This window comes from Fistularia commersonii, chromosome 36 (genome assembly GCF_037954325.1).
Source record: "Fistularia commersonii isolate RoL2024-O1a breed Wild chromosome 36, RoL_Fcom_v1.0, whole genome shotgun sequence".
In the NCBI taxonomy this organism is placed as follows: Eukaryota; Metazoa; Chordata; class Actinopteri; order Syngnathiformes; family Fistulariidae; genus Fistularia; species Fistularia commersonii.
The window spans coordinates 6,831,794-6,855,335 of record NC_141319.1 but is presented as its reverse complement, the minus strand read 5'-3'; the positions used below and the strand labels follow the sequence as shown (position 1 = coordinate 6,855,335).

Genomic DNA, 23,542 nt, shown 5'->3' with positions numbered 1-23,542 from the left:
CAGCGTCACTGGAGTCCTTGCTTGTATCGTTCTGAGATTTGTCAAACGTTTCCTATGAGTGCTTCACAGTTTGGCCCCAGGAGGGCACTGCAGTCAAAGTAAATGTATCCTCGCTCTGCTGCTCCCTGGAGGGGGAAGTTTTGGCGACTATCTGCCCACCGGGTCGCGCCGTCAGGTGGAGTCAGACAAGTTTGAGTGTCCGATGGGAGGCGGGCTATTTTTGTCCTGGCCAGGCCTGAGTTTATCTTCTGGCCCGGCTGCTGCTGTAACCCGATAGCGAGGCTGCAAGGACGGCGGTCCAGGAAAGGAGCCGCCACGGAAACGGCCGAGGGAGGAAGTTGGGGAAAATGTGCGAGAAGCTGAAGGCGAGGGTTCTCCGCTGCCTGGACGAGGCCGAGGGGAAGCTGCGGCGCCTGAGCGAGGACATCTGGACCACCCCGGAGTTGGCATACCAGGAGAGGAAGGCCCACGACCTCCTGGTGGCGTTTTTCACCCAGGAAGGAGGCTGGCAGGTCGACAGCCACTTCAAACTGGAGACCGCCTTCCGGGCCAAGTGGTGCACGGAAGGTGGTGGCGCGCCAGGCGGGGTTAACGTTGCCTTCCTCTGCGAATACGACGCGTTGCCCGGGATCGGACACGCTTGCGGGCACAACCTGATCGCCGAGGTGGGGGCCGGTGCTGCCCTTGGGCTCAAAGCGGTGCTGGAGGCCGCGGACGCCATCCCGGTCCGGGTTCAGGTACGAGCAAAACCACACCTCCTCTCAATGAGTCGGAAAGTGTCAGGAGAGAACCTTCCATGAGCTAACAAGACCAGTTGCTGCCTCACGGAAAGGAGGTCCTCGGTCGGAGTCCCCCTTTCTCCATGCTCTTCCCGTGGGGTTCCTAAGGGTTCTCCAGGTTCCTCCCACAGTCCAAAAACGGTGTTTGTATGTCTCTAGATCAGTGTTTTTAAAATGTTTTTTGATGAAATAGAATGTAACTGCAGTCTCGGACTGTTTCTTTAACAGCGCCAGGAACGAGGATTTCTTCTCCAATGATTTTGCAGGCAGGTAGTGTTTGGATGTAGCCTTGAGTTCAGCAACTCGGTAGCGAGCTTTCAGAGCTTTCTCACTTGTCTTGGTAACTTTCATACGATTGTCTTGAGCTCACCTTTTTTACTTTCTTCTGATCACTACTCATACTTGGGCCTTCATCTGGCTCAGAATGTTCTAGAGGCTCCCGATTGAAATAAAACATTCATCTACGGTATCGCTGCTGCCGTCTGACTCGAAGCATCACTAACGGCTCAGAAGCAGGCAGATACAGATTCGTTCACCACCTTTCGCCTTCGGGTGGAATCATTTTTGGACCGATCAGGTAAAAGTGGGCATTTTTCCACAGTGATCTAGATGACACATGAGTGACAGAGTGAGTACTTGTATGCTTCATGGTCCAGACATGTGATTGCCAGGGTGAAAGTTGTATGTCTTGACTTGATGGTGACAAAATGATCGGTTGTATGTCTATATGTGGCCCTGTGATTGGTCCAGGGCGAACCCCCAGTGCCACCCAATGACAGCTGGGATAGACTCCAGTCACCCCACAACAGGGTAGGCGGTAGAGATAATGAATAAATAATGCTAACCGGACAAAATGGAGCTGTTTATTTCTAACCGTTGACATTGCAGACAGTGTCCAAGTCACCTTGTGGTCACTTTTGGTCAGTTTCTCAGGGTATTTGTCTCCTGAGTCCACCACCGGAGGACGCCACAGCACCGACTCCTGAACTGAACCGTGGAATCTCTTCGCCTCCGCAGGTGACGGTTCTGGGGACGCCGGCCGAGGAGGACGGTGGCGGCAAGGTGGACATGATAAGGGAGGGGGCGTTCGAAGGTGTGGATGTGGTGTTCATGGCCCACCCGTCCAAGGAGGACGCCGCTTACCTGCCTTGCGTGGCTGAGCACGAGTACGTCTGAATGCATCGCAAACATTTCCGGACGACTTTTACAACATTCACGTTCCCAAGAACTTCCCCGCCATTTTCTTTTTACCCGTTGCGAACCCAGAGCTAACTGTGCCGATCTGCTCACATGTTCCTGTTCTTTAAGTCCAACCGTAATCCGAATCATTAGCGACTTTTAACAACTGCTGGGAAAAGCCTCGATGGTTCGGACCTCGAGCCACTTCCTCTTACCAAGTCCCTTTTACTACGATTGTATCGCTATGACAACAATGCCTAGTTGTACAACTCCCTTACAATCAGACATCGTCACCGGAGGTAGCCTAACCTCCCCAATCCATCTGAACCTCTTCTGGTCACCGGCACCTCCTGCGATGATCCATTTTTTTCAGATGGTGAAGAGTGTGTGTGTGTGTGTGTGTGTGTGTCCAGTGTAACTGTGAAGTACCACGGCCGGGCGTCCCACGCCTCCGCCTACCCCTGGAGGGGTGTCAATGCCCTAGACGCGGCGGTGCTGTGCTACAACAACATGTCGGCGCTCCGCCAGCAGATGAAGCCGGATTGGAGGGTTCACGGTGAGCGGTGGTCCGCCATTGGTCCAAAAAAAAAAAAAAAAAAGGGGGCGGGACCCCCGATGCAATCTGGAATATCCTCGTGCAGGTATCATCAGACACGGCGGGGAGAAGCCCAACATCATCCCCGCTTACAGCGAGCTGGAGTTCTACCTGCGGACGCCGTCGCGCTCGGACCTCGGTCTCCTGAAGGACAAGGCCGAGTCCTGCTTCAGGGCCGCTGCCATGGCGACCGGATGTCAGGTAGGAATGGAGATTAGGGTTTTTCTCCCAGTTCTCCTGCTTGGGTACCCTCCTTGTTCTCTTGCATGGATTCTCCATGTTCCCGCATGGATTCTGTGCAGGTTCTCGCCATGTTCTCCTGGTTCCTGCCTGTGGTGTCTCCATGTTCCCCTTCCTGGGTTCCCTTCTTATTCTGTGGCATGGATTCCCCATGTTCTCCTGCTTGTGTTCTCTCCGTGTTCTCCTGACTGGGTTCTTGCCAGATTCTACATCTTCCTCCAGCAGTCCATCAGTCAGCAGCTTCATTTAAGACTGTAAATCAGAGTGAATGATGGGGTGAATGGTTGGATGTGATTGGCGGATGAGCCGGGTTAAACCCCGCCTCTCCCCTGGGTGAGCTGTGATTGGCTCCGTCCCCCAGGTGGAAGTGCAGTTCTCCAGGAACCAGTTTGATAACATCCTCCGCGTGGAGGCGTTGGAGAAACTCTATGAGGACAACGGCCACGCGCTCGGGATGGAGTTCACCACGGACGAAGATGTTCTCCGGAACGAGTCCGGTATGTCCAAGTACCGCTGGCAAGGAACTTCTTCATGTCGATCGGTACTTTGCAAGAAAGGAAAGAAGGCACCTTCTGTCTCCTTAGGTGGTTCCAAGTGAAGGATCTAATCCCTTCCTCCGATGTTCTCCAGGTTCAACTGACTTTGGCAACGTCACCCATGTTGTTCCAGGAATCCACCCGTACTTCTACATCGGCTCAAATGCTCTGAACCACACGCCCGAGTACAGGGAGGCTGCCGGTATGCTTTCACCTCCACACACACACACCTCCCCTGTGAGTGTGTGTTTACCTGTGTGTGTGTGTGTGTGTGTGTGTGTGTGTGTGTGTGTGTGTGTGTGTCGCAGGTGATGCCCGGGCGCAGGTCTTCACCTTGCGGGCGGCAAAGGCTCTGGCCTTGACAGCACTGGATGTGCTGCAGCGCCCGGAGCTGCTGGAGAAGGTGAAGCAGGAGTTCACCCGGTCCAAGCTGGAGGAGGACAGAAAGTGGGCGGAGCCTGTGGATACCGGAGTCCCCGCCCCCTCCTCCATTTAGGACACACCCCTCCCACGACGACAACTTCCTGCTTCTCTTACCTCCAATTCCAATCTTGGTAACACATCCCTTCATGTTAGCATGTTCGTTAGCATCAAAATAAATCAACACAAAACAGAGCTATCGTTTAGCCGTCCATCTTCCTCCTCCTCTTCTTCTTCTGCCTCCTCTTCCTCCATGGGATCTCCCTCACCTTTCACCTTGTGAGCTCTCCTCTGGGGAAGATGCTTGGTCTGAAGCGGGACGAGATCCTTGGAAGACGGCAGGATTCTTGGAAATATCGAGAATGGGGTCGACGAATGGGAGTCGGTCTTTATCTCCAGATGTGGAATAAGACACACACGTGTGTGTGTGTGTGTGTGTGTGTGTGTGTGTGTGTGTGTGTGTGTGTGTGTGTGTGTGTGTGTGTGTGTGTGTGTGTCCAGTGTTTGCACCCCCCATGAGACATCAGGCTTTAAGCTCCTCTGGTTTCCTGTCTGAACTGTGACGTCATGGCGGCAGATGTCTCACGGCGGCGTTGCGTAAGATGAACATAACATGGGCGGCTGTCAATCACTCCAGACGTGTGTGCGTCGCCATGACAACTGCAAACAAATGACCAATGCATCATGTTTAAAACAATAAATGATGATCAAATTCAGGAAATCCCTAAAAATAGGAACACAACTACAGATTCACTCATGGACTACATTTGTTTTGAGTGGAGGGAGGGGGAGAAGAGCGAGAGCCAATCACAGCGAGAGGCGGGGTTTAAACCCGGAAATAGTACCTGTCAATCATGAACACCTCCAACCGTCAACTGATTCGATGAACCTGCTGACTTTTTTTTTTTTTGGTCTGCGGGACCTGGAGAGAATCCGTAATGTGAAGATCCAACGCAACGAGAACCAGGTAGGAGAACATGGACAGATGCAAAGAATCTACATGTCAATAGTTTGAAGACACTCCTGCAGTGAGGCTTCTTGAACATTTCCCTCCAGTTTATACTTGATACTATGCTATGCTAGGCTATACTTTACCATACAACAAACATCATTGTGAGGTGCTCCGGCCTTGGAGGGCTTTAGTTATGTTGCCACCTGGAGCGTTGTTGTTTGGTATGAAGGTGCAAGAAGGTGACCAGAGGCGTTCTGTTCTGCGTTGCTATCAGGGGACATTTAGTGTCCTATGAAACTCCTGTGTGTTCGATGACTCTTGGAGGAGGCTGGGTGACAGACTCCATGCAGGCCCTCCCACTTCTCACCTCAGATCATGTTAACCCTCTACTGCATCTCCACTGACATTGTAAAGCTCAGAGGCAGCTTGTACTTGATTTGAAACCTCACATCCATCTGGAAGCCCTCTAGGTGTGTCCGTCTCTTCTATGTAGGCTCCTTTGCAGAGGGTGCTGTTCCTGAAGACCCCAACCAGGGGTTGACGACCAGCTGTCCCAGCTGTTGTCAGGTGGTTATGGAAGTGGGCAGGATGGAGAATGTTACCAGCAGGTCTCGCAGAGCACAGGTTCTCGTCCGGAACTTTGGTCAGAGGCAGGTGCTGCAGGACTGAAGGGCCCTCCCTGAAGGACCCGGACGGAAGGAGCCTCCCTGCATTTGAGGGGAGCTTTCAAATTTTTAGTTCACCTACTCTACTTTGGGCTGTTGGTTCACCCTAGTCTACTTTGGGCCGTTGGTTCACCCGAGTCTACTTTGGGCTGTTGGTTCACCCTTGTCTACTTTGGGCTGTTGGATCACCCTAGTCTACTTTGGGCTGTTGGTTCACCCTAGTCTACTTTGGGCTGTTGGTTCACCCTAGTCTACTTTGGGCTGTTGGTTCACCCTGGTCTACTTTGGGCCGTTGGTTCACCCTAGTCTACTTTGGGCCGTTGGATCACCCTGGTCTACTTTGGGCCGTTGGTTCACCCTAGTCTACTTTGGGCTGTTGGTTCACCCTACTCTACTTTGGGCTGTTGGTTCACCCTAGTCTACTTTGGGCTGTTGGTTCACCCTAGTCTACTTTGGGCCGTTGGTTCACCCTAGTCTACTTTGGGCCGTTGGATCACCCTGGTCTACTTTGGGCCGTTGGTTCACCCTGGTCTACTTTGGGCTGTTGGTTCACCCTGGTCTACTTTGGGCTGTTGGTTCACCCTGGTCAACTGTGGGCTGTTGGTTCACCCTAGTCTACTTTGGGCCGTTGGTTCACCCTAGTCTACTTTGGGCCGTTGGTTCACCCTAGTCTACTTTGGGCCGTTGGATCACCCTGGTCTACTTTGGGCTGTTGGTTCACCCTGGTCTACTTTGGGCTGTTGGTTCACCCTAGTCTACTTTGGGCTGTTGGTTCACCCTAGTCTACTTTAGGCTGTTGGTTCACCCTAGTCTACTTTGGGCTGTTGGTGGACCCTTGTCTATTTTGGACCGTTAGTTTACCCTGTGTACTCCAGATTACTTTCCTGCGCTGATTATGGACGATTAGTTTATCCAGTCTATTTTAGACTGTTAGTGTACCTAGTATATACCTCGTATATTCATTATTAGTCTACCGAGTCCATTTTGGATGATTAATTTAAGATAATATTTTATAATGATACAGCAGCCGAGGGCAAGAGCCTGTGGATACCTGAGTAACAAAAATACATTAAAAGGACAGAGACAGTAGATTAAAAAACAAACAATAAATAAAGGCATTAAATAGGACAAACAACAATAAATAAAAAGATAAAAGGGATTAAAAAAACAAAACAAAACTTCTAAAAACAAGAATGGGAGCAAAGTTTACCTTGTCATTACTGTAGAAAATAAAATTCAATATAATAGAAACAATTAAATAAACTAATAAAATATATAAAAGTGACAGAAGACGATCATCAATAAATGGATCAATTGAATCATAAAAAAGTTATATTGAAACAAATATAAATATAAAAATACATTTATTAACACCTTTTGAAAATGAAATACAACAGCTTCCTCTTCTCCTTTGGGCTTTTCTCTTCTGGAGTCTCCACAGTGAGTCAACCTCCATCTAACCCTATTCTCTGGATCCTCCTCTCTCACACCAACTACCTTCATATCTTTTCTCACTACATCCATAAATCTTCTCTTTGGTCTTCCTCCAGACCTCTTGCCTGGCAGCTCCAATTCCAGCATCCGTCTACCAATATATTCTCTATCCCTTCTCTGTCCATGACCCAACCATCTCTGACCTTCTCTCCAAAACATCTAACATGTGCTGTTCCTCTGATAGACTCATTCCTGATCCTCTCCATCCTGGTCACTCCCAAAGAGAACCTCAACATCTTCATCTCTGCAGCCTCTAGTTCTGCCTGCTGTCTTTTGGTCATTGGAACAGTTTCTAGTCCAAACATCATGGCTGGTCTCACCACTGTCTTGTACACCTTTCCTTTTATTCTGGCCGATAGTCTTCTATCACATAGTACCGCTGACACTTTTCTCCACCCATTCCAACCTGCTTGGACTCGTCTCTTCACCTCTTCTCCACACTCTCCTACGCTCTGGATTGTTGACCCCAAGTACCTGAAATCCTCCAGCTTCTTGATCTCCACTCCCTGTAGCCTCACCGCTCCACCCGAGTTCCTCTCATTCACACACAAATATTCTGTTTTGCTGTGACTACAGATCACAATGTCATCTGTAAACATCATGGTCCATGGGGATTCCTGTCTAACCTCATCTGTCAGCCTGTCCATCACCATTGCAAACAAGAAGGGGCTCAGAGCTGATCCCTGTTAAGTCCCAACTCCACCTTGAACTTCTCTGTTACCCCTACAGCACATCGTACCACTGTCTCACAGCGAGCATACATGTCCTGCACCAGTCTAACATACTTCTCTGCCACTCCAGACTTCCTCATACAATACCAGAGCTCCTCTCTTGGCACCCTGTCATACGCTTTCATAATTATTAATGATTTTTAGTCAAACTTTTGGTATTATTCAAGTGAGTAAAATCCAACTTACTAATTTAAATGTTCATTTCATGTTGAATCTAGACAATAGAAGAACAAAAACCCTGTGAATTTTCAACAACCCAGAGGAGAGTGGATGGATCTAAGAAGAAAAAACATACTTAAATTAAATTCTTTAATAAACCAGTGTGGAGGAGAAGGTTACAGTAGAAAAACCCCTTAACTGAAATAAAGGAGGACGACGGGGTGAATACTCAGTTGAAATTCTGGAAGTGTCGCTGACTGGATGTATCCTTTAAAAAAAAAAACAAGCGGTTTTTGTTTTGGTGAAAGTTCCTGAGTAGAGAAGCAGACATTTGTCACAGTAGTTCAGCTTATGGAAGAAGGAGTTTAAACGGCATCCGGTCTAAAACGTGCCAGAAAGTTCCAAGAAGTTTCCCATGAAAAATGGAGCACTTCTTATTTGTTGGTTGAGGTTAAAAAGAGACATGTATGCTCGGTGTGGATGGAGCAAGTTTCGCCATGGAGAAAAATACAACAAAAGACACGGAGAAGTGAGAAGACAAAACTGAGGCATAGAGTTGTCTTTTCTTCATGAATATCTGGTTGTTCATGTATTTTTGAAAGGAACAGTTCATTACATATAAAGATAATTATTAACTCCAGCTTTATGTGCCCTGTAAACCCTTAAGGGTTAAGTATCCTTAACATTGCTGTGGAACAAAACACTGAGAATAACCGAGTATTCATGTTTATGTCCGACACACACGCACACAGAATCTGACACGTGTGTGTGTGTGTGTGTGTGTGTGTGTTTGTGTGTGTGTGCGCTCTGCAGCTAAGCTAGCATGCGCCCTTAGCAGTACGGGGGGGCGTCAACAAATTGAAGTCCAGATGAGAGTTTAAATCTACTGTTAGAATTCAATTTAAACATCATCATACATTTATTTATGGAGACTTAAATATAAATAAATGTTTTTTTTTGGTCACTGATGTGTGTGTGTGTGTGTGTGTGTGTGTGGGTGTGTATAACCGTGTTTGTGTGTATGCATGTGTGTGTACGTGTGTATAAAAGCGTGTGTGTGAGTAAAAATGCATGTTTATGCGTGTGTGTGTGTGTGTGTGTGTGTGTGTGTGTGTGTGTGTGTGTGTATGTAAATGCGTGTGTCAGCGTAAAAATGGATGTTTATTTGTGTGTGCATATGTGTGTTTGTGTGTATAAGAGTGTGTGTGTGTGTGTGTGTGTGTGTGTGCGCGTGCGTGTGCGTATATAAATGTGTGTGTGTATGCGCGTATAAATACATTTGTATGCGCGTGCGTGTGTGTGTGGGTATAAGAGTCTATGTGTGTGCCTGTGTGTGCACAAGTGCATGTGTGTGTGTGTATAAATGCGTGTGTCTGCGTAAAAATGGATGTTTATTCGTGTGTGTGTGTATGTATGTATGTATGTATGTATGTATGTATGTATGTATGTATAAATGTGCGTGTGTGCGTACAAATACATTCTTATGCGCGCGTGTGTGTGGGTATAAGAGTGTATGTGTGTGTGTGTACAAGTGCATGTGTGTGCGTGTCTGTAAATGCTTGTGTGTGTGTGTGTGTGTGTGTGTGTGTGTGTGTGTGTGTTTGTGTGTGAGGGGTCTTATACAAACTGAATGGACCCCAAACAAAATCTCTGGTTCCACATTGGATTTATCCTTTTTCAGGAGAACCCGGGGGTTCCATGTGTGACCCCCCCTCCCCCCAAGATGGCCGCCGGCTCAGATCCAAGATGGCCGCCGGCTCAGATCCAAGATGGCCGCCGGCTCAGATCCAAGATGGCCGCCTCCTGGCCGACGGTCAGATCGAGCGCTGGTTGTTCTTCGGTTTCATCCGGACGTGTTTTTAATCGAGATCCAGAATCTGAGGTATAGAGGTGTGGTAAACTCCATGGGGCAGTGGGGTGTCAGGGTGGGTTGGGGGTCAGAATGTGACCCCATCTGGTTAGTCAATGTTCAGGGTCTCACCTGGGGGAGGGTCTACACCGCACACCTGTCTTTGGAAGGTCCACCTTGAATCTTCAGTGCTCCCATCCACCAGCAGGGGACAGACTTTCCCACCGACTCCAGTATTTGGACCCGACCCACCCCGACCCTGAGGCCGTCCCCTAGCTGTAAATGGACCAGTAGATGATGTTGAAGAGGATGTAGGACCCCGGGAAGAGGAGGCGGGAGTACTTGTCAATGATGTGCGTGTCGATCCAGACGTTGCTGTAGGCGCCGGAGCTGACGTGACCGGTCACCGGGTCGCTTTCCATCGCCAGCTGCACCAACAGCCGTTCCCGCTTCAGCCCGTTCTCCTCGGGCAGGCCGTAGTTCCCCGTGGTGTTGACGTCCACCTCGCTGTAGCTGGTGGACATCATGCCGGGGTGGGCCAGGCCGCAAGTGCATGGCAGCTGAGAGTGGACAGAGGAACTCGGGTTTAGGATTTGGGGCCGGAGGGGTGAGCCCTGGAGATAAGTTCCCTCAAACTACATTTGTTCTGCATCCCAAAAGCTCCTTCCGCCTTTGTGCTTCTTCAATTCAATTTGATTCTACCTTCCTTTCCTTGTCAGCGCTCTCAGTGCCCCCTCCGATACATCCCCTTCTAGGCTACGTTCTCCTGACCCAGTGTTCCCTCAAACCCTACTTTCCAAAACTGCTACGCTGCCTTAACTATGTTCCTTTCACTCTGTCCTCTCTGTTTGACAATAGGGTACAAGTCCCTTGTACCCCATTGTCAAACTTCTTGTCTCGGCATTGGAACTTGAATTTCGTCACTTGAAGATGTTTTACTCCTCATCCGAGAGGCTTCTTCAGTTCTGAGCTGAAGAAGACAAGAATATTTTAACAATAATCCCCCATGACCTGGATGACTGAGAACCTCCACAGTCATGTCCCTTGTACCCCACTTTCCTTCAAGTCAGTGATCCCTGACCACTATGTTCAATTGACAGTGAATACTTTTGAGTCTTCAATGAACCTACTGACTGTTTTTGGACTATGACAGGAAGACCTAGAAGCTGGCGAGAAGTCTTGGAGATGTAAGAAGACCCCTGAGACCACACACAGAAAGAGCCTGGTCGTTGACACTCACCCTCTCCCTGAGCTTCCTCTCCTTGCGCTCCTGCAGCGTGGACAGGTAGTTGACGGCGGCGTACTCTATGACGGACAGGAAGACGAAGACGAAGCTGACCCAGAGGTAGATGTCCACAGCCTTGATGTAGGACACCCGTGGCATGGAGGCGTTGACCCCGGTGATGATGGTGGACATGGTCAGCACCGTGGTGATCCCTGAGGGAGGCCACAGGAGCAGACGGAAGTGCACAAATGCCGTTATTGGTTCCCATCTCACCTTTTACACATCATTTTTGTCTTTTCAAAAAAGTTTGATTTTTTTAAAGATTACGGTAAGATCTTTTGGTTTCCGCAGAAGTTTTAATTCAAAACTGGCTCATGGGAACAGCTGTTTTCTGGAGTTGGTAGAACACATCAGAAGGTCAGACGTGCATTTCTATGGCACTAATTGTGTGATTTCACATGCTTCTCCAGTCTGTACCTGGAGTTCTACAACCTCAAGCTGTAATGTCCAATGCTAGACCCTTGACCGAAAAAAAATACAGGTCTGAGGAACCAAAGCTTCGAACATTGGCCTGTTTCTGCTGTGAAACCCTCTCAAACCGAGCCTCCATCCCCGCCACTTCTTTTTTTCATACCTGCTGCTTCTTTCTACCAAGAACATCCAGAACACCTGCTCCCATTGGTACCAACAAATTCCAGTGCAGGAACAGCTCCCTGCAGCACGTGTTAGCTTCTGAGTGCGCCCTTACCAAGCGGCACCCTGGCGGGGACGGCCCTGCGGTCGATCCAGAAGGACACCCAGGACAGCATGACCATCAGCGTGGCGGGGAAGTAGGTCTGCAGCAGGAAGAAGAAGATGTGGCGTCGCAGGGTGAAGTTGATGTAGAGGCGGTTGTACCAGCCTGCGGACGGGAAAGAAGGTCAAACTCGAGTTGTCGCAGCAAAGGAAGCCCCCTTGAAGCAGGACATACCCGTGCTGCTGTAGAACGCCAGCTTGGTGGTGGTTTGGAACTCCTCGATGACGAACTGGGAGAGGGAGATTCTATCGTCGGTGTTGAGCGAGCGGTTCCCTTTCTTCCAGTACAGCATCAGGTCGTCGTCGGTGTAGGCGTCTGGGACCATGGAGAACGTCACAGTCAGTGCAACAAAGGTAAAAAATTTGGGCACTGTATTAAAGAGCTCTTAATATAATTCCCTTAAGACTATTTTCTCGTTACTGTACGTTTTGTTCTATTGGTGTTCACTTCGAAATATATTCCCTCGACTAAATGTTCCCAAATATCTACTTTTCTATTTACCCAGCACAGATGCCCTCAGTTCCCTTCGTCCCTTCCCTCCAGTTGTCCCTTTACTCAAACCTTCTTTCGTATTGTTAATGTTCCCTAAAATCTACCTCTGGTTATCACTCTCGGCTCCCCATGTTTCCATCACCTTCCCTAAAAACGACCTCACAGCTCCATGTTTGCTCAACCCTGATTGACCTCTTAAGTTTGGTACCCACAGAAATGTGTTTCCACAATGCTGCATCGACCTTTAACCCGAAGGTCAACTGAATATTGATAATAACGGCTGAGTTATCAATCATCTTTCAGGGCATGTTATGACTGGCTGGCAGAGAGGAGGAGGTCCTGGTGACTTACAGCTCTCGATCTCCAAGGAGCAGGTCTGGGTGTCCAGGGGGAAGCGGCTGAGGTCCATGCTGCACATGGATGTTACCGTCACCCTGGGGAACCGAGACGGAAACAAGGGGTCACGCAAGGAACAAAGGGCGACCAGCAGCTGCAGCAGCAGCATGCTAAAGGAACCTGGTTCTGGATCCGATTCTGCATATCAGACAAACTAGGAATCTGAGGTCACAGATCACGGAGTTGGACATTCAAGAACTGATCCATAGTCTTCCAGTCACCATTGGCCTTATTGGAGAACCCAAGGAGAAGATGGAGACCCCACATAGATGTGGAAACCTACTTGCTCTTCAGCAAAAATAACCCTCTAAACAAGAACACTTGTATGTTTGTCCATAAGCAGAACTTCAGCACACACACTCTGCAGGTCCGGGGTCTCAACGGGGATCTGGTTTTCCGGCACTGTGATGCTAAAATGAAAATCCATAATCCAGCTCACAGAACAAGAGAAGGCATCTTTATTCGCCAATCTGCCTAAATCTAGAAAATCTCCAACCAGCGCAGATTAACAGGACATGTGACCCTGTGATGTCACCAGCCCACTCTTCCCGCGACAGGGCCGCCACTGGCCATGTGAGACTTACCATTAAGACCAAAGGGCCGATGAATTCTGGCCTGCCAAAGGCGGCATCAGTGGATGAGGCAGGCGCCAGCGGCGACCCCTTGCCAATGCAAGTTACAAAATCGGCCTCTGCGCCGCGTGTCAGCTTGCCAAAATGACAAGGTCATGCTCGGCGGTATTAGCGGTCCTAATTGGCGGCGCGTTATCCCCTTTAAACAGGCGACGTGCGCGTTGACAGATGGCTCCCTGACCACCCACTGACATCATAACCTGGCCCAGTGGAAGCAGCTCAAAGATGCACGACGGAAACATGGTGACGCATCAGGAAACTGCAGCTGGATGGGATTAAAAGGGTGAGAGCTTGGGTATGCTTTGTCTCTCCAGGGTTGATGTTGGTCCCACCCTGTGGGCCGGCCAGTGTGTGTGAATGTGTGTGGGGTGTATTTTGTCCTATGGTTACAAACAATCCAGAAACCAACAATCCATCTTTTGCGCTAAGGAAGTTGGCATTTTTTCACAATCATGAGGGGACACCGACACCCCAACTTTCTGAAAAGTTGCTGATTTCAGTACCGTTCACTACCCACATGTGGTTTTGTCAGAGCTGCATTGAGGTTCTCTTTGGCAGTGACGAGGATGGATAGGATCGGGGATGAGTCCATCGGAGGGGCGACATTTGTTAGACGTTCTGAACGTAGACTGAGATGGTTGGGTCATGGGCAGAGGAGGGACAGTGAATATATCAGAAGCTGGAATTGGAGGTCTAGAGGAAGACCAAAGAGAAGATTTATGGAAGGAGTGAAAGAGGGCATGGAGTTAGTTGTGCGAGAGAAGAGGATCCAGGGTGACCCCTGAGGGTAGCAGAAAGGAACAAGAAGGAGGTGCCAGAAGAAGGACGAGTGTCCTCTTCGGGTCAGGGATCAGATCGTACCCCAAATGGAGGAGTTGAATGAAGTATCTCGGGGTTTTGTTCTCGCCTGAGGAAAGCATGGAGCAGGAGTTGTGAGGCAGAGTCTGCATTGGTCTGTCTTGGTAAAGAAAGAGCCATAAAACAAAGCTCTCCGTTTTACTTTCCCATCGTCAGCTCTGACCATGAGCTTTGGGTAGTGCCCGAAAGAATCAGATCATGGAAGCAAGTGCACAACATGAGTTTCCTCCACAGGCTTTCCCTTCAAGATTGGATGTGAGGCGCTTGTTCATCCAGTAGGGGCTCGGAGTAGCATCCAGAAGGAGCCAGGTGAGATGGCTTTGGCATCTAGTCAAGGTGCCTTCTGGCACCTCCCTGGCAAGGTGGTCTTGGTATGTCTCACCAGGTGGAGACCCACTGGGCTCTCCCGACATACTGGATGGGCGAGGTTTCTGGGAACGCCACCAAGATTCACAACTTTGACCAAGTGGTTGGGGAGAGGGGTGTCTGGGCCCCACCAAGGCCAAGAGGCAGAACTTTCTGACTCGTATGCAGAGAGGACAGGCTGTGTGACGGCGTGATGGCAACAAACAAAGACAATGTTAACATGGGTCATTATTTGTGAATGGGTTTTATGATTTCACTAAGCTTTGGACTAATTACAGTGACACCGCCTGCATCCCTGTGTGCATGTGTCCTTGCGTAGCACAGATGGCAGCTGCTGTTGTTGTTGATGTGAACAGTCAGTTGCGCTCGGCGTGTCCTAAAAACAAAACCCATTTCCATTATTAGACCAGTGAACACCAGATGGTCGAGATTTTTTTGTTGGTTTTTCATTGGTTCATTGTCATACAGCCTCATTCACACCCGCAGAGGGTCTTCAAGGAACCTGTGGATTTGGTAGCCCGGAGCGAACCCAAGTTTGCAGACTCTGGACGGACAGGTCGGTCCCTTGAGTGCAACATGCAACTCCCGATATCCCTTTCTTGCTTGCAGTTAATCCACTAACAGGTAGAACCTTCACTTGTTGACTTCTGTTGTGGCCATATTTGGAAACCCAACCAGGTTTGGAACAGTGACCCAACAAGCAGCCCACTTTGATTTGGGGGATCACCCCTGGACTGGAGCTTCATGGTTCCGTACCTCAGGCTGTAGAGGACTTTCCCGTCCGGGTAGACCCGGAGCATGACATTGTCGGTGGTGGTGTCGTGGGTGAAGGACTTCTTGGAGTGCACGAAGAACATGTCGGGTACCCAGATCTTCTTCACCAGGCGGCTGTCGAACGTCATGCTCTGGTTGTGGTTGCTTCTGAAGGAGAGGCGCTCGTCCTTCCAGTAGTGCCTCAGATACAAGGTCATTGTGAAGTCCTTTGAGAAGAAGACAGGGATTTGTTAGTATACAGGCAAGGTGACATAAAAAGTCTCCGATTTTGATCCCGACCCACCATGTCAACCTCCGATATCGCATCCAGACTTTCCACCTGAACGTCAACGCCGACTGGGACCGCCGGCCCTGGAAAGGCAGATGCATTAGTGGACTTGGACAGTGGAGTCGACTGGATTACCAAATGAATGCAGAAGCGGCAGGAGCGCCTCTTCCTGCAAACATCTGGATTAAAGGTTTCCAACGGGAGGTCATGGCTCCTTTTAATGCGCGCCGTTGGGCTTCGAACAATGCTTTCCGTTTCCTCTCGCCTCTTAACGGCAGCTGGCCGTGGGGTTTCCTAAAAATGGCGCAGGGCCAGAGGATTCTAATGCTAATTGACAGCGGGGAGTGCACTTGTTTTTGTTTGCTGTCCTCAGCAGGACAGCTGGGATCGGTGCTTTTTGTTTCTACTTCCCGCGGAGGGGATTCTGTTTTGGCTGTTAATTTGGCTGAAGCTAATGTTAGCTGCAGGCTAATGGATTTAAAAACCAGAATACAAAGTCGTTATTTGGCTCTGATCCTGATGGCTGCTGTGTCACAGAGTACAGTTTTTTCACCATCCTGCCGAAAAGATGTTGTGCTTTGAGCTTCTTTTAAATAAGAGTGGATGAAGTCACGTTCTGAAATAAAACGCGAGCACGACGTGCGCAGAAACCGCGACAAACTAATAAAATACATCAAATGTATGCTACATACTTCAGTCTGTCACTGTAGCTTCTAGAAGCTATCTTTTCTCACACGCACTGCTAGTAGTTAGCCTTTTAAACATGTACTGTGAGCAGCTAGCATTTTAAGCATGCATCACTAGAGGGCATCCTTTCTTGCATACACCGCTAGCAAATAGCTTTTTAAATATGTAATCATGGTAGCTGACCTTTCTCCCACGTGCTGCTATTAGCTCGTCTTTTAAACACGTACCTAAGTTAGCCTTTTGAACATGTACGGCTAGCTGACTTCGCTATAATGTACTGCTAGCAGTTAGCCCTTAAACTGGTACTGCTGGTAGTTAACGTTTCTCGAACATACTGGTTAGCAGTTAGCTTGAGGAGCTATTTTTCCCTGTTGAGCCAAATCCAAGTAACCTCAAAGTTCTACCTTGATTTCAACTCGTGCTTGACTTAAAATTGCATTTTAATTGAATTCAAAACGAACCGATCCAGGGCAGCTGGTAGCCGAGAACAGGGCTTTCCAGGAACAACGTCGGGGTTCGAGGCGATATCCAGGAATGTATAGGGATAATAAGAGGTGTGATAATTTTAAAAGCATGTAGATTCAGGCTTTAAGTCCTGGCTAATGCGCGGCCAGATTAAGACGGAAGTTATCGAAACCTAAAGCTACAGATTGTGTCCTGGTAATTAATCACCAGCCCCCTCGGCAGTATGGCTCAGTCATAATCCCAATCTGTTATGTCATCTCTCCATCCTGTTGCCACCAATCTCAGGGAGAGTGCGTGGGCGGGAGGGGGCGGGACACGTATGTTTAGGTTTTACGTAAAGCCGATAGGAATGCTTCGCGCGATTAATAACTTGTCTGGACATCGAATTAAAAATCACAGCGTCTCCGTACCGCCGAATCCAGGCCGCATGGTGAAGTCATGGTCGTCTATCCTCAGAAGGTGCTCCGACTTGGTGCCCCAGGCTTTGGTGATGTCCGGACTCCGTTTGTAGATGGGGCTGGTCCAGGAAAGAGAAGGTAACGTGCTGGTTGGTAGGCAGCGCTATTGGCTCATGCACCCCCCCCCAAAAAAAATCACATGGGGTCCACTTCCTGTTTTCTCGCGTTAGCAACATGAAAACCTGAAATAACTTTTGGTAAATACTCACATATCTTATAAAATTGCGCAGAACAAAGGCAAAAGAAGTTTGGTGTGAGTCATTTATCATCATGCTAAAGTTAGCATGCTCTAAAACTGTCTACAACACTAATGCTCCTCTGTTAGTCATGAGGCTAATTATCTAACTAGCTGATTTCTTCAGAGGAACAAGGTCCATATCCTTGGATAGCAAGGAGGCTAATTATGTAACTAGCCAATTTTCCCAGATGAAGAGCCATCAGCTTCACGGTTAGCCATGATGTTAATTATCTGACTAGCCAATTTCTCAAGAAGATCAACCCTGTAGTCTTCTGTTAGCCATCAGACCAATTAACCAGCGAATATCTCAAGAGGAACAGAGTTTCACCCCTCATTTGATCATGAGGCTAACAGTACTCAACTCCTTTGTTAGCTACGGGGCTAATGATCTGACTAGCCAATTTCCAAATAAGTCTTCCACTTCTGCGAGCCATAAGGCAAATAATCTGACTTGCCTAATTTCCCCAAGAAGAACCCTATGCTTCTCTGTGAGCAATGGGGATAATTATCTAACTGGCCATTTTCTGAAGAAGAGCCTTCAGCTCCACTGTTAGCCATCAGGCTAATTATGCAACAAGCCAATTTCTACAGAAATCTTTTCTTCTCTATTAGTGATTAAACTAAGTTTTTTTGGCCAAGAATAAAAAAAAGAATATACTCCCCTGTTAGCCACGAGGCTGATCAACTAACTAGCAGATTTCTCCAGAGGAACAATATTCAGTTTCTTAGCTAGCCATGTGGCTAATTATCTAAGTCGCCACCTTCCCAAGAAAGAGAACCCTCTGTTTCTCAGCCTGACCTGAGGCCAGATATCTAGCTAATTGGCATCTGTAGAAGAAAACCAACTCAAGACAATGTGGTTGCATGTCCAACCTCTACTGCTCTATCTCATACGTCAATCATCTAGTGAATGGAACAAAAACTTGGCTCCAGAACCCTGACTCTAGCTCCTACCATAACGTGAACCGAACTCTCCAACCGAAAATTGGACAAGCTTGGGAGCAGTGCCGTTGGAAAGCCCACCCAGGACAATGTGGGGGGTGGTCCAATTTCCATTGCTACTGTAAACCCTTTTGTGGATTGCGACTTTGGTGATGCCGTGATGACCATGACCTTTTTTTTTCCCATCCTTCAAGACTAGTGTACATCATCTAGTTAATGAAGCACAAACTTGGCACCGGTACCAGTGGAAAGCTCACATTACCCAGAGCCCTAACTCCAGCTTTAGCCTGAACGCTAAAAAAAACCTTACCCTAACCTAACTTGGTCATGAGGCTAACCTGCCAATTTCCCCTCTGATCCTCTGTAGGCCACCAGGCCGATTATCTAAATTGCCAATTTCCCAAAAAGCATAACCTTTCGCTCCTCTGTTAGCCATTAGGCCGAGTATTGAGCTAGCAAATAACCCAAGAAGAAGAAGAACTCACCTCTCAACCATTAGCAATGAGGCTAACTATCTAACTAGCCAGTTTCTCCAGAGGAAGAACCCGCTGCTTCTCTATTAGCCATGAGTCTAAGTATCTAACAAGCCAATTTCACAATTAGAAGAGCCCTCCGCTCCTCTGTTAGCCATCAGGCTAATTTCTAACTCCCCAATTTCCCCGGATGAGCCCTCCTGTCCTCTGTTAAGTATCTAACCAGCTGCTTTCCCCCAGAGAATAGATACCTCATTTTGCAAAACATAAGTGCAAACAATTGTTCTTGCAAATTGTGGCAGCTGATCGTTGCCTCCCGGCAGCTCCTTTGCGGCCTGGCGTCGCATCGCACCAGCTGCTCTGAGGCACAGCGGCTTGTTTACAGTTCCTCAGACTAGAGTTGGCAAATAAATCACATGAACTTCCTAATTCAGAGGGATAAGAATGGATTATATTGGGCTTAGTAAAATACACAGAAGCCATCCGTCGCTCTCCACGTACAACAAAACAACAGCTCGATTAAAACGTTCGCCCGGCGCCTCTAAGTCCAGTAATACCGTTTTCATCTCCACCGCTAGACCCTCCCACACGGCCTCGATTTCCTGGGAACCGGAGAAAAGGAAGTCCAAACAGGGTCTTACCTGCCCGTCTTGCGACCGGAAGCTTCCAAGAGGGGGATTTCTCTTTTCGACCTACGAGAGATGAAAACAAAAATTTAGCGAAACATAATGTTTGTTTTTGTGTCTCGGTGCGGAGCTGGGTTTGTTGGCAAGGCTGTCTATCAAGTCTGAAAGGTAGCCTACAAGTACAAGGTGTTGTCTCTGAGCATACATGTCTTACAGGGGTACTGGAGTTCAGGTTAAAATGAGGAAATAGGGTGCGAGTGGTTGAAAGGTGTCCCCTCCTCAGGGGGGCGGGCATGGCCTTCGTTGGATAAGAAGTTGTTCGAGGTGTTCGAGGCCTTCCCACTAAGGGGACTCGGGGTACAACACCAGATGCACAAGACGCCCCGACTGGGTTCCCCAAAGGTGAACTGGGAGCACGCCTTGGAGGATGAAGACACAGCCAACATTCACGGTAAGATCTCCTTAAGATCATACGAGGATGACGCTCAGCTGTCCAGATTTGCGTTGACCGAGGCAGATGTTGTAAATCGTGACCCTTTCCATGTAGAGAAGGTCGGAACCACACTCTTTAAGCCCAACATGCCCCTCTACACCAGGGAACTGAATGCTTTCTTAGCAGCTCAACATGATCCCTTCCTAATCAAGTTTATCATTGATCATGTCCTTTTCAGAAGTGTGTGTGTGTGTGATCCTGGTCCAATAGTTCCACTTACATAACGATCACAAAGCTAATCAATGAAACTGTACCGTCACTGAATTGCGAGTCGATCGGACCAGAAATCGTCCAATGAACAAACGACCGATGACTCCAGTGGTCATCGATGTCCAAGGTTCTGGAGGCTCCATGTTCTCCACAGGTTCTCCATCTTCCTCCCAAGTGGTACCAAGCGGACCAGCAGGTCGGCTACAGCGATCGGATGTTAGCTTCATTAGCATCCAACTTCATTTAATATCGATATTAAAAGAAGAAGGTTGGTCTCTTCTTCGTCGGCGGCCCGGCTTTCAGGTCGTGTTTAGCAAACCGCTCTGTCACGCTCCGCTGTGCGCGATCCCCGCCTTTTTTAAAACTTATTTGCGCCTTTCCCATCTCCCATCCCACGCCGACCCAAGGTAAAATCTCTTACTCTGATTACGTAACCTGTAATCCCACCGTGCGTTAATGTACTTCCCGAAATAACGCTAATGTCGTAGCCTTCTGGGTGAAGGGGCGCCGGCGGCCAACAGGTCGACGCACCCCGAGAAAACTCATTTTTAAATTCCGCTAACTCCATCAGATGGAGTGCATCCATTCGCTCATTGATTGTCCACTTTGCTGGCGTGTGTGTGTGTGTGTGTGTGATGGAAATGCGAGTACACCGCCTACCCGGCGCCAGTCGGTCGATTAACGGGGTCACATGAAGAGACATCCAAATTATACAGTCCAAAATTAAATGGAGCCATGGGCTCGGCGTGAAACCTCGCCAGGAACGGGATGTTAAACACACATCATCTGCAGCAATTGTCAAACTCAAGGTCCGCGGGCCAAACGTGGCCCACGAGAACGTCTTAAAAGGTCCGATTTTCTGAAAATAAATAAGTCAAAAGCGTGTATTGACCATAAACTACACAGGTAGCTAAGTATGCTAAAGTTATGCTAAAAAAGTTATGCTAAGTTTGCTAGAAAACTACGATGGCAGCAGAATGTCTTCACGAAACACTGCAGCAGTGAAAGCTAGCATGTAACATTTTGGATTTGAATGAGTAATAAAATCAGTTTAACATTAAGGAGTAGTTACATTTATTTTAAATTTAGCTACGTTAAAACTGTTACTGTTACATGCTGATGTGGTTCTGTGAAAAATGGGCTTATTAATCTACAAGTGTAAACCTTTCTTTTTGAGAAACTCCAGAGTTAGCATTAGCCTAGCCCCTAGTTATGGCTCACTCCGCAGGAGGACATCCCATCCCAGATTTCCGCCATCGTTATTTCGTGTTAAAGCTGTTATTGTATAATTTGACTTGTTAGCATGTGAAGTTAGTGCTGCTGGAATGCTAGCGTTGGTCCAGGAAGTGTCACCAGATAGCTGTGTTGGGATTCTGCGCCGTATAAACAACATCCGACTTGATTTTTGTTTGTCCAAAAGTCACGTTAAAATGAAAAAAAAAAAAAGGGGTGGTACGGTAAGACGAGCTAACGACATTTAGCATGTTTTGGAAAACATCCACCACGGCAAGCGTTAGCGTGTCATAGGGGTTGCTCCCCTGCCGTGCGGTTTTAGCGGTGACCCAGTTTCAGATTCCAGCTTCAGTACTCTTTTGTTCCATCCAAATCTGGATTGACCCCGAAAATGGAGTAAAAATAGCGAGCAGCGCCCCTAGTGGTGGGGAGGTGTACTGCAGCCCTTAACCAGTATAACACATCTGGATGTTTACTTAAACCCAAAAAAAAAAAAAAAAAAATGCGAATTACATTTTGAAAAGAAAGAAAAAGAAATGTGAGAAAATTGATTAAAAGTAAAACTAGAAATTTCCGCAGATTAATACGAGCACTTGAACGCATCACAACCTGCACGGATGCTTCTCAGCTCCACTGACCTGTGGAGCAGCTGCGCCGTGCGCGTCTCCCCCGCCGCGCGCACCACGCACACCAGCAGGCCGAGCAGCGCGGCGTCCGTGTGCATGGCGTCCGAGTTCGAGTCCGGGTCCTGGTCCGGGTCCAGGTCCGAGTCCCGCATCCAGCCTGCTCGGCGGTGCAGCCCACGGCGGGAGCGTCCCTCCCAGGCTCGGCCCCGCGCCGCACTGGATCCACGCACCGAGGCAGAGCCGTCTAATCCCGCGGGAGGGGGAGGGTGTGTGTGTGTGTGTGTGTGTGTGTGTGTGTGTGTGTGTGTGTGTGTGTGTGTGTGTGTGTGTGTGTGTGTGTGTGTGTGTGTGTGTGTGTGTGTGCTTCAATCCTGCAGGAGGTCAGATGGATTCATCTGTCATCCACCTCCAGGTGGAGGCTGAAGGTCACTCTCTTTGAACTCCACCATAATAATAATTATTGTTATTCAGAATAGAAATGGCGGCCTTCTCTCAATTACAAAAATGTAGGAGGAATGATGTAACCGTCGGGTAATCCAGGGTAGGACTAGATAGACTCTTCATCTCACACACACACCTGGACGCTGGGCTGAGGTTGCACCAGCATGGAGAGTCTGCAGGAACATTTTGGCTATAAAACATAATTAAAGTCTTGAACTAATTAAGACTTGATTAACTTTTTTTTTTTTTTTTTTTTATGATTTTTTTTTTTTTTTGCATGGCTTTTTATTCACTATTTTTTCAATATAATTTATTTTAATTATGTATTAATTCAATTAATATATATTAGATGAATTAAGTTATATTCATTTTCTCAAATCGCTGAATTTCTTGCCATATTTCTGTTCATCCATTGCTTCCTTCCTATGCATATGCTAGATAACAACAAAAAAATGCATGTGTGTGTGTATATATATGTATATCTTCATATATATATATATTTACACACATGCATAACTATATCTATATTTATATACATGTTTGTCTGTGAGTATACATGTACACACAAACACACATATTTTTACATGAATATGTGTAGTGTATGTATGTATGTATGTATGTATATATACATACATATATATATATACACAAAACATATGTAAAAATATGTGTGTTTGTGTGTACATGTATACTGTACATGTATATATATATATACTGCTCAAAAAAATAAAGGGAACACTTGAACAACACAATGTAACTCCAAGTCAATCCCACTTGTGTGAAATCATAGTGTCCACTCAGGAAGCAACACAGATTCATTTGGACTTGTTTTAAGGACATTACATCAAAGTTGGATCAGCCTGGAGTTTGTTTTTACACTTTAATTTGGAGTGTGATTCCTAATCCAGACCTCCATGGGTTGATACAATTTATTTCCATTGATCATATTTGTGTGATTTTATTGTCAGCACATTCAACTGTGTAAAGAGCAAAGTATTTCATAAGAATATTTCATTCATTTAGATCTAGGATGTGTTTTTTAAGTGTTCCCTTTATTTTTTTGAGCAATGTATATATATATATATAAATTGTGTACTGTAGTGTCAGGGGTGCACAGGTCAGTGCCTTTCTGAGGCGGTCCAAGCAAAGAGTTGCATCTGAAAGGTCTTTCGTTTAAAACGTACGCCAAAAACCAAATATGCGAGTCAAAGCTGTGACTTCCATACCAGAAGGGTGGAGGTGTC

At 47.6% G+C, this 23,542-nt stretch overlaps 2 protein-coding genes across 2 annotated transcripts; one reads left to right on the top strand and one right to left on the bottom strand.

Moving 5' to 3' along the window:
* The first annotated feature begins 223 nt into the window (after positions 1-223).
* LOC147213436 (xaa-Arg dipeptidase-like) lies at positions 224-3,941 on the top strand. Its single transcript, XM_086143058.1, has 7 exons — positions 224-737; positions 1,797-1,945; positions 2,372-2,514; positions 2,600-2,754; positions 3,155-3,290; positions 3,424-3,531; positions 3,638-3,941. The coding sequence occupies exons 1-7, from the start codon at positions 348-350 to the stop codon at positions 3,823-3,825; spliced, it is 1,269 nt and encodes a 422-aa protein (XP_085999184.1). The 5' UTR covers positions 224-347; the 3' UTR covers positions 3,826-3,941.
* A 5,564-nt stretch (positions 3,942-9,505) lies between these two features.
* Positions 9,506-22,048, bottom strand: LOC147213435 (gamma-aminobutyric acid receptor subunit rho-1-like). The gene is made up of 10 exons (XM_086143142.1): positions 21,870-22,048; positions 19,311-19,361; positions 16,969-17,075; positions 15,422-15,489; positions 15,121-15,344; positions 12,464-12,546; positions 11,795-11,935; positions 11,573-11,725; positions 10,840-11,036; positions 9,506-10,159 (listed from the first exon to the last, which is right to left on the bottom strand). Exons 1-10 carry the CDS (start codon positions 22,007-22,009, stop codon positions 9,872-9,874), a joined length of 1,452 nt encoding a protein of 483 aa, XP_085999268.1. The 5' UTR covers positions 22,010-22,048; the 3' UTR covers positions 9,506-9,871.
* Between the last annotated feature and the right edge of the window lie 1,494 nt (positions 22,049-23,542).

Coding starts and splice junctions, on each gene's coding strand:
- LOC147213436 (XM_086143058.1), top strand. CDS start 348: ATGTGCGAGAAGCTGAAGGCGAGGGTTCTCCGCTGCCTGGACGAGGCC. Junction 2,515..2,599: donor GCCGGATTGGAGGGTTCACG/GTGAGCGGTGGT, acceptor ATCCTCGTGCAG/GTATCATCAGACACGGCGGG. Junction 2,755..3,154: donor CCATGGCGACCGGATGTCAG/GTAGGAATGGAG, acceptor TCCGTCCCCCAG/GTGGAAGTGCAGTTCTCCAG.
- LOC147213435 (XM_086143142.1), bottom strand. CDS start 22,009: ATGCGGGACTCGGACCTGGACCCGGACCAGGACCCGGACTCGAACTCG. Junction 17,076..19,310: donor TCCGGTCGCAAGACGGGCAG/GTAAGACCCTGT, acceptor TTCCTGGACCAG/CCCCATCTACAAACGGAGTC. Junction 10,160..10,839: donor AGAGGAAGCTCAGGGAGAGG/GTGAGTGTCAAC, acceptor GTCCACTCTCAG/CTGCCATGCACTTGCGGCCT.